General features: G+C 40.6%; 1 protein-coding gene and 1 non-coding gene across 2 annotated transcripts; both read right to left on the bottom strand.

The window, feature by feature from the left end:
* Positions 1-8,754: 8,754 nt before the first annotated feature.
* Positions 8,755-8,836, bottom strand: TRNAS-UGA (transfer RNA serine (anticodon UGA)). Its single transcript has one exon. It is a non-coding gene; the product is annotated as a tRNA-Ser (tRNA).
* A 1,001-nt stretch (positions 8,837-9,837) lies between these two features.
* LOC143549195 (protein IQ-DOMAIN 3-like) lies at positions 9,838-13,447 on the bottom strand. The gene is made up of 6 exons (XM_077040162.1): positions 13,216-13,447; positions 12,814-13,126; positions 12,067-12,125; positions 11,753-11,980; positions 11,538-11,657; positions 9,838-10,557 (listed from the first exon to the last, which is right to left on the bottom strand). The coding sequence occupies exons 1-6, from the start codon at positions 13,297-13,299 to the stop codon at positions 9,838-9,840; spliced, it is 1,524 nt and encodes a 507-aa protein (XP_076896277.1). The 5' UTR covers positions 13,300-13,447.
* Positions 13,448-18,719: the final 5,272 nt, after the last annotated feature.

The raw sequence follows: 18,719 nt of genomic DNA, 5'->3' as shown, positions 1-18,719 counted from the left end.
AATTAAAATAATTTATTTATATGTAAATTAAAATAAGAATAATAATAATTTGGCGGGGAAAAATGTCGGAACATGTGTGGATCTGACCCACAACCGAACGCGTTAGATCCAACAGGGCCCACAACAATATGTACCGCAAAATGGAAACCGTGTGACCGTCACGTGCAAGCCTCTTATTCGTACTGCTAATCTGAAACAGTAATTTGGTTAATTACTTTGCATGATCAAAAATCAATTAATAACAATCAATTACCTAGAGAAATTAAGTTCGTCTAAAATAATTAAGAAGTAAATTACATAGATTATCCTTGTGTTTTTAACTTGAACTGATTGGTAGTGTCGGCTTAACTTTTTTGGAGACCTAAAACAAAACGAGAAATTGATGTACTTTCGAATTTTATTGTTACAACTTGAAACAACTAATCACGAATATTTTTGTCTTTTAAAATAAGTTAAAGGTTTTTTTTTAATTATTTGTAGTTTCAATCAAACTTTAGTTTAAATTGAAGGTATAAAGCCTTTGCTTTGCTTTAGTTTAATTTACTACCCATAAAGGCGGCCCTAAGGCTGTCAATTTATAACACGAACCTGTTAACACGACAGAAGTTTTAACAGGTTTGGGTTTGAGTTTAACATGTTTCGTGTTTTAAACAGATCGACCTGTTTAAGACATGTTAAAATTCGTGTCCCAGCAGGTCAAAGACCTGTTAACATGTTAGTAACCTGTGTAGTTTTTAAAATTTTTAATTTAAAAAATAATATATAAATATACACTCCTAAAGTCCTAAACTTAAAGTTATACTTATATACGGCATTTCACTTTTGTCCGTTAAAACATGTTATTATATTTTTAATGGATGTTATGATTTGCTTCTATGATTTTTTGTTTCAAGTAAGTTATGGATTTGTGGTTTATTGTTTTAGAGCAAGGTTAAAATAAGAAATAGATTTTTCCTAAAAATTGTGTTTTCACAATTAGATATAATAAAACACACCGCATAATAAACACACCACCACTAAAATAAAACACACCGCACAATAAACACACTTTCCATATCCACCATCAGATCAACATATCTAACGGACCAGATTACTTCTTACACTTTTTAGACACACTCCACTTCTTATTTTAACCCCACCCTATTGTTTTATATATGTTAAAGATTGTGGTTTTTTGTTTCAAATTTGCTAAGGAGTTTGTATTAAGCTTGTTTTGAAAATTTTAAGCTTGTTTTGAAAATTTTGTTTTCATTACACATGTATTATTCATAGGGGTGCAAACGAGCCGAGCCCGAGCCCAACCAGGCTCGAGCTCGGCTTGTTTAATTTATACGGAGCTCAAGCTCGAGCTCGGCTCGTTTTGATCTTTATTTATAAAGCTCGAGCTCGACTCGTTTTGTAGTTTTTCAAGCTCGAGCTCGGCTCGGGCTTGGTTCGATTAATATTTATTAATTAATTTTTTATATATTTATAATTATATATGTATGTTTATTTTCATTATAACTTTATATATAAAATAATTTATGTTATTTAGTTATTTTTTTCATAAAATTATATATATCAAATAATAATTATTAAATACACACACACATATATATATATAATATATATATATAAATGACGGGCTCGTTTAGGCTCGCGAGCAGGCTCGAGCTCGATAAGTGAAGCTCGGGCTTTGGCTCGTTTATTAAACGAGCTTTCTTTTAGGCTCGAGCTCAAGCTCGTTTAAGCTCAGCTCGATCGAGTGTTTTCATGAGCCGATCTCGAGTAGCTCCCGAGCAGCTTGGCCCGTTTGCACCCCTAATTATTCATTGTATGTTTAAACAACAACTCCCGCGCGACCTCCAGTAATCATGAAACTAGCTATGATGTACCTTAATAGGTCTTAACATGTTAACCTGTTACTAAACAGGTTCGTGTTCGTGTTTAGAAAAAATGACACGATTAGTTATCGTGTCGTGTTTGTGTTTAGCACAACATGTCATCGTGTTTTATCGTGTCGTGTCCGACATGTTATGACATCCCTAGCCGGGTTGTTGGTCTAGATTTTTCACTCTTTTTTCCTTAGAAAGTTATTTCATGTCTGTAGGGGTATGGTATTAAACCCGGTTTACAATCCTAAATTTATTATATTTGGTTTGTTTTATTATATGGGCTAATACATTTGTTATTGGGCTGAGGAGGTTTGTGGAGGTAGCCCTAATTGGGCTAGGCCCATTAGGGTATCATGATGGTGGCCATGAGACTCTATATAAGGAGGTCTTCACCTCCTTATCAGGGGGTCATGCTCAGTAGGTGCCACCACCAGTTTTTGTGTCTGTGAACAAGAGATCTTGAAGATCTCTTAGCGGTCACCTCCACACCCCCAAAACGCCACTGCAGATCGCGAGCAGCCGGAGGAGAGGATCAGCAGACCAGGATGCGGTTCATTCATCTCGAAATCCGTGGAAGCTCCGTCATGAGTCAGGTCAGATTCCATTTCGTGCTTCGACATTGGCGCCATCCGTGGGACGGCAATGAACCACACTGGCCTCTCTTCTCGGCCCTCCGATCCGTTCATCAAAATCTCAGGAAGAACCACCGAGCTCTTGGGGAAAACCCTTAGATCTATGTTTTCAGATCTGGAAAATACTTCCAGATCTGGAAGATGCAGGAGGAAACCACCAAGCTTTTGGGGAAAATCCTTAGATCTGTGTTTTCAGACCTGGAAAATACCTCCAGATCTGGAAGAAACAGGAAGAAAATGAGCTTTTGAGGAAAACCCTCAGATCTGGGTTTTCAGATCTGGGTTCGTCCGAGCAGCAGCCACACCTCATATTCATAGGTTTATAAACCCTATCAGATCTGTTGGTTTTACATAAAACCTACCTGATGTGGATATTCAAAACCTTTGGGTCGCGCGCGCGCCCAGGCAATTACTCTGCGCCTCAGCGGGTCGCGCGCGCGCGCCCAGGCAATTACTCTGCGCCACAGCGCGCGCGCGCGCCCCAGGCGATTACTCCGCGCCACAGCGGGTCGCGCGCGCTCCAGGCGATTACTCCGCGCCACAGCGGGTCGCGCGCGCGCCCAGGCAATTACTCCGCGCCACAGCGGGTCGCGCGCGCGAGCCCAGGCATGAAGGCAGAGCATGCTCAAGCAATAAGCATGCTCAAGCAATAAGCATGCTCAAGCATCAAGCATGCTCAAGCAGCAAGCATGCTCAAGCAATCAAGCATGCCCAAGCAATAAGCATGCCCAAGCAATAAGCATGCCCAAGCATCAAGCATGCTCAAGCAGCAAGCATGCTCAAGCATCAAGCATGCTCAAGCAATAAGCATGCCCAAGCATCAAGCATGCCCAAGCATCAAGCATGCTCAAGCAGCAAGCATGCTCAAGCATCAAGCATGCTCAAGCAATAAGCATGCCCAAGCATCAAGCATGCCCAAGCATCAAGCATGCTCAAGCAGCAAGCATGCTCAAGCATCAAGCATGCTCAAGCAATAAGCATGCTCAAGCAGCAAGCAAGCTCAAGCATCAAGCATGCTCAAGCATCAAGTACGCTATCAGATCTGTTGGTTTTACATAAAACCTACCTGATGTGGATATTCAAAATCTTTGGGTCGCGCGCGCGCCCAGGCAATTACTCTGCGCCTCAGGGGTCGCGCGCGCGCGCCCAGGCAATTACTCTGCGCCACAGCGCGCGCGCGCGCCTTAGGCGATTACTCCGCGCCACAGCGGGTCGCGCGCGCTCCAGGCGATTACTCAGCGCCACAGCGGGTCGCGCGCGCGCGCCCAGGCATGAAGGCAGAGCATGCTCAAGCAATAAGCATGCTCAAGCAATAAGCATGCTCAAGCATCAAGCATGCTCAAGCAGCAAGCATGCTCAAGCATCAAGCATGCTCAAGCAATAAGCATGCCCAAGCAATAAGCATGCTTAAGCATCAAGCATGCTCAAGCAATAAGCATGCCCAAGCATCAAGCATGCTCAAGCAGCAAGCATGCTCAAGCATCAAGCATGCTCAAGCAATAAGCATGCTCAAGCAGCAAGCAAGCTCAAGCATCAAGCATGCTCAAGCATCAAGTACGCTATCAGATCTGTTGGTTTTACATAAAACCTACCTGATGTGGATATTCAAAATCTTTGGGTCGCGCGCGCGCCCAGGCAATTACTCTGCGCCTCAGGGGTCGCGCGCGCGCGCCCAGGCAATTACTCTGCGCCACAGCGCGCTGCGCGCGCCTTAGGCGATTACTCCGCGCCACAGCGGGTCGCGCGCGCTCCAGGCGATTACTCAGCGCCACAGCGGGTCGCGCGCGCGCGCCCAGGCATGAAGGCAGAGCATGCTCAAGCAATAAGCATGCTCAAGCAATAAGCATGCTCAAGCATCAAGCATGCTCAAGCAGCAAGCATGCTCAAGCATCAAGCATGCTCAAGCAATAAGCATGCCCAAGCAATAAGCATGCTTAAGCATCAAGCATGCTCAAGCAATAAGCATGCCCAAGCATCAAGCATGCTCAAGCAGCAAGCATGCTCAAGCATCAAGCATGCTCAAGCAATAAGCATGCTCAAGCAGCAAGCAAGCTCAAGCATCAAGCATGCTCAAGCATCAAGTACGCTATCAGATCTGTTGGTTTTACATAAAACCTACCTGATGTGGATATTCAAAACCTTTGGGTCGCGCGCTGCGCTCAGGCAATTACTCTGCGCCTCAGTTGGTCGCGCGCGCGCGCCCAGGCAACTACTCTGCGCCACAGCAAGTCGGTCGCGCGCGCGCCCAGGCAATTACTCTGCGCCTCAGCGGGTCGCGCGCGCGCGCCCAGGCAACTACTCTGCGCCTCAGCGGGTCGCGCGCGCGCGCCCAGGCAACTACTCTGCGCCACAGCGGGTCGCGCGCGCGCCCAGGCAAGTACTCTGCGCCTCAGCGGGTCGCGAGGCAACTACTCTGCGCCTCAGCGGGTAGCGCGCGCGCCCCAGGCAACTACTCTGCGCCTCAGCGGGTCGCGCGTTCGCTCAGGCAATTACTCTGCGCCTCAGCGGGTCGCGCGTTCGCTCAGGCAATTACTCTGCGCTACAGCGCGCAGCAGTTTTGCATTCGCGCCACCGCATACAAGTTTTCGCATACATGTTTCGCACTTCCTTTTACTAATTTGAGCAATATGACAACATTATATTGACATCAAATTAAAAAGAAAGCGAAGTAAAACATACATGCGTGAGCTCCAAGCTCAAACGCGTTGACGAGTCTTAACTCTAAAACGTCAGGGCCTTAGCCCAAAAATATGAGTCTTAGCTCAAACTTGAAGGCTGGGAATCCTCACAATTTCCCATACGGCTCCGCGCCATAGGCTGGGAATCTTCACAATTTCCCATACGGCTCCGCGCCATACTTAAAGGTTGGGAATCCTCAATTTCCCATACGGCTCCCCGCCATACTTGAAGGTTGGGAATCCTCATAAACCCGTCGGCCACGCGCCAGCTTTTATTATCATTACTTTCATTGCCCGTAAGACGCCCCGCGCGCAGGTTTCCATTATTATTACAGCCCGTAAGACGCCCCGCACGCAGGTTTACATTATTATTACAACCCGTAAGACGCTTCGCGCGCAGGCTACTGTTATTATTACAGCTTGTAAGTCGCCTCATGCGCCAGCTCAGTTATTACTCTTAGCTCGTAAGACGCCTCTCGCGCGCAGGCTTTATTATTTTCAGCTCGTAAGACGCCTCTCGCGCGCAGGCTTTATTATTTTCAGCTCGTAAGACGCCTCTCGCGCGCAGGCTTTATTATTTTCAGCTCGTAAGACGCCTCTCGCGCGCAGGCTTTATTATTTTTAGCTCGTAAGACGCCTCTCGCGCGCAGGCTTTATTATTCTCATCTCGTAAGATGCCACTCGCGCGCAGGCTTCATTGCTCAGCTTGTAAGACGCCTCTCGCGCGCATGCTTTATTACCCAGCTTGTAAGACGCCTCTCGCGCGCAGGCTTTATTTCTCAGCTCGTAAGACGCCTCTCGCGCGCAAAGCTTTATTATCCTTATAACTCGACACCACCATTATCTTAAGGATCACAACGCGTCACCATCATGGAGAAAATCTCCCAGACTCAAGACAATAAAGATAAGGCCGAATAAAAGGGAAAAAACCGCCCTAACACCTTATAAAGTCCAACGCTCCACCTAAGCGTTTGCGCGCCCAGGAGCAACGCTGGACTTGGGGGGGCTTGTAGGGGTATGGTATTAAACCCGGTTTACAATCCTAAATTTATTATATTTGGTTTGTTTTATTATATGGGCTAATACATTTGTTATTGGGCTGAGGAGGTTTGTGGAGGTAGCCCTAATTGGGCTAGGCCCATTAGGGTATCATGATGGTGGCCATGAGACTCTATATAAGGAGGTCTTCACCTCCTTATCAGGGGGTCATGCTCAGTAGGTGCCACCACCAGTTTTTGTGTCTGTGAACAAGAGATCTTGAAGATCTCTTAGCGGTCACCTCCACACCCCCAAAACGCCACTGCAGATCGCGAGCAGCCGGAGGAGAGGATCAGCAGACCAGGATGCGGTTCATTCATCTCGAAATCCGTGGAAGCTCCGTCATGAGTCAGGTCAGATTCCATTATTAAACCCGGTTTACAATCCTAAATTTATTATATTTGGTTTGTTTTATTATATGGGCTAATACATTTGTTATTGGGCTGAGGAGGTTTGTGGAGGTAGCCCTAATTGGGCTAGGCCCATTAGGGTATCATGATGGTGGCCATGAGACTCTATATAAGGAGGTCTTCACCTCCTTATCAGGGGGTCATGCTCAGTAGGTGCCACCACCAGTTTTTGTGTCTGTGAACAAGAGATCTTGAAGATCTCTTAGCGGTCACCTCCACACCCCCAAAACGCCACTGCAGATCGCGAGCAGCCGGAGGAGAGGATCAGCAGACCAGGATGCGGTTCATTCATCTCGAAATCCGTGGAAGCTCCGTCATGAGTCAGGTCAGATTCCATTTCGTGCTTCGACAATGTCAGGTGATTATTATCCCTCAATTCGATTTGTACAACAAATTGAGAGATTAATAAAAATAAATCTCTTTATTAACTTTCTTGTTTTATCTCTTTAATCATTGTTGTTGACTTTGAAGTTTGATATGAATTATTTTCAATCTTAAGATTGTATAAAACGACAGATAAAATTTTGTGTACTTATAAGAAAATGTTTGAATCAGTCCAAAAATTAAAATAATCACTTCTTTATATTTTAAATGGTTTAACCTTTTTCAATTGTAGAAGTAATTAACCAATCTATTTGACTTTTAGTCCAATTGACATTTGCTCTTGCTTTCTAACTTGAAAACTGAAAGGGTTCTATCAAAAGGTTGCGCTCTTTGATACATTCACATTTTATATTACAAAGTTATGGTTGTTCACATTTTATGTAGCTTTGATAAGGCGAAAAGGCGAAAACCATTGATCATGTATGCTTTTTAGATAGTGGAAGCGGAATGTGGTCGAAAATGAAACCGGCTAAGTTGTAGGTGATGTGAATATGTTTAACATTTCACATTTGACTATCCAAATGGTTTTGGTTTGTTTTTAGTGTCTTATGTCTAAAAGTCTATATGCTACAGTGATATAAAACTATAAAACAAGAAAGAATAAAGAACGTTATGCAAAATCGTTTTATTTTCCATCAGAAAAATGTATTTCAACTACATTTACAAAAATTGTCTTAAAGACCGGTTTAAACCGGTTTAAACCAGTGTTTTAAAAACCGGTTTAAACCGGCTGGTTGAACCGGTTAAACCGGATTTCTCACAGTAGGCCGGTATTTTGAATCCGGTATTTGTGACCGGTTTGCTAGAACATTGTATCGGCGGTTTTTGTCTAAAATACCGGTTTTTACCGGCAAACCGGTTTTAAGCCCGATAAATTTTTGATATTTGCGGTCCATATTTTTTCAAAATTACTTTTAACCCAACAATTACCATTCAAACGTGTAAACTTTAGGACTATTTTATTTAAAACTGAGAGCTTTTGCATTATTTTTTTAATATGGATTAACTTTTGGATCATTTTTTGTTATATGAATCATTTAGTTTTGAGTTATTTTTGAATTGAAGTTAAAATTGTAGGAAATTATAGGTAAACTATTCAACCGGTTGAACCTCCTGATACAATTCGGTTCAACCGGTTGTACCATTTTTAGTCTAATTCGATACAAGTAAAATACCGGTTTTTAAAACATTGCTTAAAACCAAATGCATTTCAGATTTTCCACACATATGTATTTAATATATGTTACTTATTAAAGTATTATTACAAAAATTAAAAAATAAACGGGTGAGGATTCTTAAGAATCCTTTTTCATTAAATAAAATGCTTTTTAAACTATCGTATTTTATATGTTTTAAAACTAACTTAATCTTCCGAAAAGAAAAACTTAATCAGTTAGCAACTATATCAACTATATTTCGTCAATAACTTGAATCCGGGGTCGCTGATGAGGATTATGTTGCTTTAGAGATATGAAAAAACAGAAAACAATAGATTTAGAAAATTTTGTTGAAAAGAGTCCGTACGTTAAACATCATACCCTGATAAATAACGCATATTTGATAATATTAGCAAAATGAATAATATGCCAAATTTATATATTTTATATGCTTATAATTTCAAATTTTTGTATGAAAGTTTGAAACAGAGTTTTCTTTTTTACTGGTTTTGGATGTTCTATAAACTGAAGGAACGATATATATAAAAAATTTGCTGGCGTAAAAAAACAAAAAAATATTACGTCGACAGCAGGGTTCGAACCTGCGCGGGCGAAGCCCAACAGATTTCAAGTATGTCTCCTTAACCACTCGGACATATCGACTTTTTGTTATTCATATTCATCCTATATATTTATATTTGTATCTGTAAAGTCATCATATCTATATAGATGGTACAATACAAAAACGTTTACTTATTGTTTAGCTTGCATTTGCAATACATATTATGGTTATGTAACTTTCATTATAGATGAAACACTTTATGAAAGAGTTTATACAGTTCTTGCATAACTCTCTACTTGAATTTGGTTTTGTAATCAAATTTTACCATATTATGTTAAAGTTTAATAAAAGGGGCGCTAATTTAAGAACCAATAATATGTTAAGAATTACGATAACCGCTTTAACCTTGTACAATTTATTATTATATAAGCTAATGTAATACATGTAGATTTCAATATATTTAAGATTTATTAACAAAGACACGGTATTTACCGTCTTTAGTCTAAGTGGATATGTTCATTACATTGGACCACATGGCTATGTTTATATACCATTTATTTTTCAATCTTACTCTTTTCATTGAAGAATTGTGCACATGTATATACAGTTCTTTACACTAAATTGATTCTAAAATGAACACACCCTAAAATACAAAGTTCTTACTTAAGTCAAATACATGTACAATGTGATGGTCTACTACACATCATCGTCATCATCGTCATCATCGTCATCATCATCATCATCATCATCGTACTCAGTATATCCCACCAATAGTAATGCTATGGTAGGGTCTGAGGAGGGTAAGATGTAGACAATCCTACCTCTATCCCATAGGGATATAGAGAGGCTGCTTCCGGTGAGACCCCCGGCTCGATAGTAGTTTTGCATCAAGCCTTGGACATAAGGCACATAGCACTCAATCATCAGGGACACCGGCTGATTGGTGCATGTGCCCTTGTCTTTCGGCTATCAACGCCACCACATGATGCCTGATTAACCTTCCGCCACTTTTAACGTTATTTTCACGAGATTAGTAAAATAACGTCAAAATTAGTGCACTTTTACTTTTGTTATACCATGAAACCTTTTTACAAGTTAGACGCTAACGAGTACCGCCTTTGGATGATAAGGATAACCTACGATTGCTGCCACCACCACCGCCACCCCTAGATGATATAGATAACCTACGATTGCCAGCACTATCACTGCTGCTAGTGGATGGTGTGCCTGCTAACGACATTCGTCTCGTGGATGGTGTGGATGTCGTGGATGGTGTGCCAGATAAAGACATCCGTCTGTTGGCGGGCCCCAACGATGTTTTCTTTTCCAAGGTTCCTTTCTTTGCAGACCCTAATGGGCTCGGGCTTGGGCTACGGTTCGTGCTCTTACTCTGGCTCAGGGTAGGAATAACGGACTTGGTTTTAGTCGGCCTTTGGGAGCTAACACGAGTTGAAGTAACACGAGCCGTAGTTTCACGGAACGTTGAATTTGCAATGCTATGCCTCCGGTTCAGCGGGGACGGTGCATAGTCATTTATGCCTTTCGGGCTTGATTGTGTAAGCCGCCGGCTTGATACAGATGGTGACCGTGGTGATGACACAGAGGGAGGCCGGTCCAGTTTTATGCTCACGTCACCATCAGATGATGAACGGATTAGTTTTGATGGCGATGATGGTTCGGATTCAACCGGGACTTCAGTTTGGGATGGGGATTCCCATGGCCGGGCTGCCATCCACCGATCTAACCAACTCCAGCCCCATTGTGGATTGTTTGGGTCCATAAATGTTGGATTTGCAGACTTTGATGGGTTCTTCCACATTTGCTGTTTATAAACACCATAAAGATATAATCAATTTATATAATATGAAAAAGAATTGGCTTTATAAATCATTTGCATGTTATTGTATGAATCTTTGTTCTTGCTCAAATGCGCAGCTTTTGTTTTTTTGATTTCAGACCACTATGCCTGTAAACAAACCGAACATGCAGCGAACTGTTCATTAACTCTTCTTCAGGAAGTTAGTGAACCGTTCATGAACTTTCCAGCAGGAAGTTCGTTTACTTAATACACGAATGAACATGAACAAAACTTTTTTTTTTCGTTCAGTTAAACGAACTAACATAAAGACATGTCTCGTTTGTTCATTTATGTTTGCAAACGTCCTTTTACGTTCGTACATTTTAATTTGTTAGTTTACGTTCGTTCAAGTTCTTTCGTTAGCGTTCGTTTATAAATTTACTTAAATTGTTTAGGGACATTAAATTATGTCTATTTTTACGCAATTAAAATACCAGCCATTACAACTTAATCTAGTTTTATTAACTTTAGACCTAATAGATTGATGTTGACGTTTACTTTTAATTGATGTTTGTCCGTGAACCGTTCGTTTATGTTCGTGAACCGTTTGTTTATACTATTAACGAACATAAATGTACACGAACATGAGCATTTAGTCATTTTATTAAAGAACAGACATGAACAAGAAAATCTTGTTTTTTTAATTGTTCATGTTTGATCAAACAAACGAACACACCATGTTCGTAATCGTCACAAATTCGTTTAAAGCCCTACAAACCCCCCAAAGTTTATACACGAAATCACTGATTTACGAGATTCAACCATTTTTTTAGGCGTATGATAACCTATTAACAAAACTCACTGGGCCCCACCAATACCCACTAACCAGTGAAACCAGGTAAAGTAAAATGACAAACTTTACATTTATGCTTTCAACTTTAACCAGATTTACTCAATCTTAGAACAGTATTTCTTAGTTTACAATTTTATGATAGTCAACCAACCTGTTGAGTCTGTGCATAAGCCAACGCCCGCTCTCTTCGTGCAGCAGCACTTTCTTTATGTTGCATTGTTGCCACGATTTGCTCTTTAGATCTTCGACTATTATCCCACCCGTTTCCCAACTAATCAAACATTTAAACCCGAAAAGATTCAATCATCAAACAACAACACATAAACACATAGACAAACAAAATTACACAAAACATGAAAAACTTACATATGATTTGATGTGGCCCGTCTCCCGCTCACGTTTCTGCATAAGTTGTCTTTGAAGGGCTTGGTTTTCTTCAGCCATTCGGATCCTGCGGGTCCGAACCTGAGACTGCACACGGGCCAGAGTCTGCATACATCTTAAAGTGGTTATTGCTTGTCTTTTGACAGATTGACTTTGAACCAACACTTTTAACCTCACAAGCCCTTTCAAAGCCTTTAACTTTTTTCTTGCCTTTAAACAACCAGAATCTTTGTATTAGTGCATCATACATTACAATAATAAACGGTTTTAAGTAGATGTTACATTAAAAACACTACCATAAAACGTCTGAAAGCTGTCTGAACCTTAACTGCAGCTATTTCTTCCTTGGATTTACCTGTAAACGGAGCGAACGAACACTTAAAATTGTAAACGAACTGAACGAACACGAACAGAGCGTGTTCGTGTTCATTCGTTTAACTTTAACTGAACTAACGGTCGAACACGAACAAACTAAACAAACGGGTTTTCTTGTTCATGTTCATTTGTTAAGAAATGAACATATCCATTTCGTTTATGTTCATTCGTTCATTAACAGTATAAAGAACGGTTCACGAACCTAAATTTAATGAACAAAACTAAACATAGATGAACTAACATAACTGAGCTAAAACAATTTAAAAGTAATGTGAAAAACAATGTCTTGGGCCTAAAAAGTTATAAAAACTAGACTAAGTTGTGATGTGCCAAAAAAATGTTAATGCTCGCATTAACGAACGTAAATGAACAAACATAAACGAAAGAACTTAAAAGCGTATGCAAATGAACTTAAGCAAATGTAAACTAACGAACATAAATGAATTTAAATGTATAAACATGAACGAATCGTTCACTTAACTAAATGAACAAAATCTTTTATTCTTGTCTGTTCGTTTATTACATAAACAAACATAAATGAACTCCTCACCTAACAGTTCACGAAAAATAAACCCTAGAGAAACCTAACTCGGGCCAGTGGGCTAAACACAATATTACTTAAACCCTAATACTATTACACTAATAATCTAATATGCATTAAAGATTACCTAAAATACGTCTAAAAGCTGCTGCTACCCTTGAGGGCTTCTTCTGCTCAAATTCCGGTTGTTTTGCAGGTCTGATCGGGGGATCATATTCAACCTTTGCAGGCCCAGTTGCCTCACGTTCTGGTATCGTCTCATTACTTGTCTCATTTTCCAGTTCAACGGGCTCACTTGTTTCGGCTTGTTGTTCCGCAGGGTCATCTTCACGTTCCTGTGGTGGCGAACCGACTGCAGAGGTGTCGGGAACTTCTGATGATTCAGTTTCATTCGTTTGTTTCCCAAACCACGATTTGCTAGAATTAGTTTTTTGAAGTTTCTGCAACAAAATTTAAAAAACAACCCACATTGGCATTTCGTCGAACACGTTGTGTGCATAAACTAAACAACAAGAAAATCGAACAAAACCTTTTCTTTATTATTATCTTTCGGATCGTTTGCGGTGTAAAAAGCCTTCTTTACTGCAGATAACCAACCCCCTTTCTTCCCCATTAACTCGTTCAATCATCTCTGAAACAATAATAATAATAATAATAATTATAAAATTGGTTATAATTAAGATTCTAAAAACCCAATTGAAATTGAAAATGAGGCAAATGGTGGGCATGATTAATCAATTGAAATGAAAATGAAACAAGATGTTAATGTGGATTGAAGGATAAACAAATACCTGATTAGAAGAACATAAAGTTGCAATTTTTGTATCAATTGTTGTTGAGAAGATGATAGGCTTTTGCTATTTTGGGTAACGGTTAAGCCTTTTGTATTTGAGCCAATATGTTTCATATTGAAATAATATTATTAAACTAAACAGGTTTCTGAACCGAACTGGCAACCGAAACTGAACCGGTACTCTATGAAACTTGTTTGGAACTGACTAACACCGAAGGCATGGGCGAAGCTTATATAGGGACCGCGTCCGCCTCCTCATTTATGAAAGTTTTTGTCCAAGCTTCGCCACTGATCATAGGTTAGGGACTGGATTGCAATGCTGTCCATTCAAACAGGTTAAACCGAACGAGCCAGTCAACATCTTTGCCACTTTGGCATCCTATTTTTCATTAAAAACAACCAAACGATTTACAATAAAGTGGCGGGTAAGCGCGCAACAAGCTGCGCTGCAACCCCCTTTTGGACAACAAACTCAATCCTACTAAAAACAAAGTTTCAGTTCTTATGGGCCGATAATAACCGGTTCAACATCCGGTCAAAAACCGATCATAACCAGTTCAAGAATTACATGCTTTAAACCGAACCGGTTTTCACTCAATTGGTTTTGACTTTTTGCTGACAAGCCCGAATCGGTTTTTAATTTGGAACTAGTTAGTGCACGTCTAGTTTAACGACTTGACAAATGGTTTGAAGTTTGGAATCGGTCGTCTGAAAGCAACCTTTGCTATTTGTTCTTTTCATTTTTGTGTCATGTTGTACATATTATGTATTTATGAATCAACCTTATTATTTTAAAGCTTCTGATACGAGCTTATTAATATTTTGAAATAAAAAAAATCGATTCAAGTCGTAAAACCCCAGCTGCCTATCGGTGGTCCCGTCAAGCCAACAATCTGGCCGGTTTGGTTTGTCATTTCTCGAAACCATCATGGTTTAGAACATAGCTTTTGCCAAATCCGACCAAGTCATCAAACCAAAACGAAAACAACCCCTGAGTATGATTCGAAACGTTAACTGGTATCTAGGGGTGGCAATCTTGACCAAAACCCTTTCAAATGAGTCAATTTGAGTTGTTTTAAAAGTTAAATGAGTTGGTTTGGGTAAAAGGTTTTATATAAATGGGTCAAAATGAGTCATTTGAAATTCCATCCTTTTATTTTCGGGTCAAAATGGGTCGACAAGTTCAAAGAAATGGGTCGATATGAGTTAGTCTCCTAAGGAAATGTGACAGGTTTCGGATCGGAACGGGTTTTCATACAAGACAGATTTCAGTATGAAACGGGTTTCAGATCGGGACGGGTTCGGTTCAGGTTTCAAGTCAACACGAGTTTTCTCCCGTGACGTGTTAGGTTTTGGTTTCTTTTGTTTCTTTCTGGTCGATCCCGGACTCGTTTTTGTTCGTTTTTCAGTTTTGTTTTTGTTCGGTTTGAATTCTTTTAGTTTCGTTTGATTGATTTTTTCGATTTTGATTGATGTGGTCCAGTTTTGGCTTTTTGTTTCTTTGTTTCATTTTCGTCGATTCTTTAGGTTTCGGTTCGATTCTAGATGTTTTTTTTATTCTTTATTTTTTGTTTTATCTGAAAAATGACCGTGGCATCCTTGACGTACCTTATTTGTTGTGAAAAGTTGGCCAATAATCCTTTGCTCAGATCGTCGAAGCTTCGAACGCTTTGAGCAGGAAGGTCATTGAACCATATCCTGGCTAATCCGACTAGTGTTTGCATGAACATCAAACAACATTCAGCGTGTGACCATTTTTCAATACTGGCCGCCCCAGTGAAGACCTGGAGGTGGTCTTCGGGATCTTCAGTCCCATCATATGTTTTTATATGGGGTGGCATCTTGATTTTTGTTTGAAAGTCATAATCAGCGATTTGTTGAGAGAAACAAGATAGGTTACCGGGCTTGTAAGGTTTTGCCAGATCTTCATCTAGCCTTACAGCAGGATTATGACTTGTTGTTCCTTGGTGAGTACCCAACGCCTGGTTGATGAGTTGGGTCCAAGGGAAGTGTGCCATCATTTAAGCCATCATCTGAGGCATGAGGTTAAAGCCTTGAAGGCTTTCAGGGGTTGCTGCTGCTTGGTTTGTTCCCATGGGAGTGTTCATTGTTGCACTTCGAGCCAAGGGCAAGACCGACACGGCCTGCTCCCACGTAGTGGCTGTAGGAGGAACACTTGAAGCCGGTGACTGCCATATTTGGTCGAGAGTGGTCTCGTGTCCAAGGGGTTGTGGAGTGAACAGAGGGAAAGCCATTGGGCTTGGTCTCCCATAGGTGTAAGGAGAGGGGTAAAAAGGTTGACAGGTTACACTTGGACCAGCTTCAAAAAGAGAAGCAGCCGGTCGTGAGCTGGTTGGAGGGGAAGGTGGACGTCCGAGCGACAACGAGGGCTCAGATTCGTCATATTCCAGCCTTATTCTTATCCCCTTTTTTCTTTCTTGGCTCACGTGTTGGTTGAGAAGGTGTCTTAGTTGCAAGAAATGCCATGACACTCCCTCCATTGTCAAGTCCACACGCTCCGGGGTGTTCGTGACTCCTGCATGAGGAGAAGGAACTCCGGATCGTGAAGGGGTTGGAGTTCGAAAATGTGAAAACTCGAGGAACAAAGGTTCCGTCGAAGTTCCTCCCTGGGTGGAAAAGGTGAGGTTGTCGCCGGAGTTTCTTGGCCGGCGCTGGGTGTCGGTGTTCTTGACACTTGGTCGACTTCATCGGGGATTCACCTTCTGTCATGATGATTCTGATGAGAATGGAGCTACACTACTGGTCTTTATGATAAAGTAAGCGGCGTAGCCCCACGGTGGGCGCCAACTTGTTGCTACAACAAATAAGACCAATGATAGTGAATGGACTAGTTAGGCTAACAGGCTTCAAGGGTTCAGGTTAACCTAACGCAGGTCGTGGTGTCCCTCTACGTTTGCAAAACGTAGAAGGAGGTTCACTAGTTTGTTGTTTGATTGTTGTAGTTCACCGAAGATCCAGAACCGTGATGTTTGGAATCAGTTCTTGGATGACGTTCTTGGTGAAGCTATGATGTTTGTGAAGTAAGAAAGGAATAAGCAAAGTGTGTATTCCTTAAGGGAGAAGAGAAGATGAAGGAGTATGTATTAACTCCAGATCTGTTGATTCCCTTGTTTATGGCTGGGTTATCTTTATATAGAAGGAGAGACCAAGCCTTTTGTCTAGTGTACACACTACTTCACCTCTAGTTTGCTTAGAGAGTTGATCTTATGGGCGGGAAGCTTTGGACCGTTGGTTCATGATTAAAATAATAATACTTTATATGAGCATGTCCCTTGCTCAGAGGGAACAGTGATGTGAATAGTGAGTTGACATTGTACTGTAGCACGTGGGTACTTGTTTACATAAGTTTGGGCGAGAAACGAAACTTTTAACCTTTTAACCTTTTTAGCGTTAATATGTGAAAGCCATTTTATTATTTCCTAGGGCTACCCCGTCATCAGTTTTCTTCACACAAAATTAAAGGAAAAATGTGTGAAAGATAGGGAGAATATACATATATGTAACAACTAACAAACAGTAAGCAAGCTTATGCTTGTATGTGGGCAAGATATATAAATAACCATATTGCTAGGATAAACAATGTTTTTAGAATCAGACGGGCATTAAAAAATCGTCCGATAACTTTGCTGGTTTAATCGGTCCAGCTGGTTAGACCGACCTCACATAATAGTTTAGTTTGAAGCTAATTTAGTCGGGTCGGCTTAGTTTATTGTTTTCTGAAAATATAATTGACGGTACTAATATGAATTTATAGTAAACCGATCTAACAAGACAGAAAGCATCCTTTGGATATGATTTAAGCCATTAAAATTATTATCAATCTGAATTTGTGTTTTTATATTCTAAGATTTTTCAGACGATCCTTCCTAAACACAAAATAATATATTGGAATTTTGGGCCGAGGAGTTTTATCTTGGGTTTAATGTTAATCGGCTCACACAATTAAGGAAGCAATATTAACTAGGCCGAGCCCATGGTCTATGGTGTCACGTAGAGATGCAAAAATCAGGTTTTTCAAATAGTCGGTTTTGGGTATGGAACCGGGTTCGGGTATTGGAAAATCGGGTATTGGTAATACCCGGGTCGGGTTTGGGTCCAGGTATTGTCTCTAAAAACGACACCCTATGCATCGGGTTCGGGTCGGGTTTAGAACCGGATATTTTAAAACCGGGTATTTGAATACCCTATTTTCGTGTATTGAAAAAAAAGCATGTTTTCGAGTTTTTTCGGGCTTTTTTCCAGGTATAGATTAGATTTTTTTAGACGTTGCACTTTTTAGGGGTATTTTTCGGGCACAGATCGGATATTTGAAATAACCGGTTTTGGGTATTGGAAAAACCCGGTTCCGGGCATGGAATCGGTTCGGGTTTTCGGGTATTACCGGGTACAAATTGGGTCCGGTTCGGGTTCGGATTCTAGTACCGAAAGCATACCCTATCCGTACCCTCGGGTTTTCCGAATCAATATTTTTAAATACCCGACCCTTTTCGATGTTCGGAAGTTTTATCACATTTATCGAGTGTAATTTATTATTATGATAGTACTGTTTAATTATTTACCCAATATATATTTATAACTTTTAATCATTGTCAAATTTAACCCCAAACCAAGGTTGTCCCTAAAGATGTTTCCATCTCCAAATTTCAGGGGGCTAAACTGCAAATTTGATCAATTAATATTATTATATTTAAAACCCGTTTCCTTGATACCTGACCCGTTAACACCCGAATTTTTTTCTGAAACCCGTTTGTAACTGTAATTACTTGGACCTCAATTCTCGTTGCAAGCTTGGAAACCAAATCAATGTGTACGTAATTCTTACCATAAACTACTTGCAAATCGGCTAACCAAAAGAAACAACAATGATATTATCATAGTGCCCTACAATATAGGGTCTGAAGTTTCATTTAAATAACTGTTCGAAAGAAATTAGGACTATGATATTTGAACTTATTTGGTTTTTGGTTTTTGTAGAAAACACTGGCTGTTGGCTGTATTAGACATGAAAACTACTACTTGTTATTATCTGAATTCGTTAAGACCTATCGATGTAAATCCGTAGCTGAAGGAAATTATTGATGCGTAAGTAATACAAATTATTAGCACATTATATATCATATTATTTGAATACTTTCATTATTTTGTTTGTAGGGCAATGATATTGTATGCTGTAAAAACCGGATCCAATATGCGGGCAAATGTCAACTTGGTCAACTGTA

Source organism: Bidens hawaiensis, unplaced genomic scaffold, assembly GCF_021521415.1.
Source record: "Bidens hawaiensis isolate Kalapana, Puna unplaced genomic scaffold, B.hawaiensis_p1.1 tig00000978_1, whole genome shotgun sequence".
NCBI classification, from domain to species: Eukaryota; Viridiplantae; Streptophyta; class Magnoliopsida; order Asterales; family Asteraceae; genus Bidens; species Bidens hawaiensis.
This window is presented reverse-complemented; position numbering and strand designations above follow the sequence as displayed.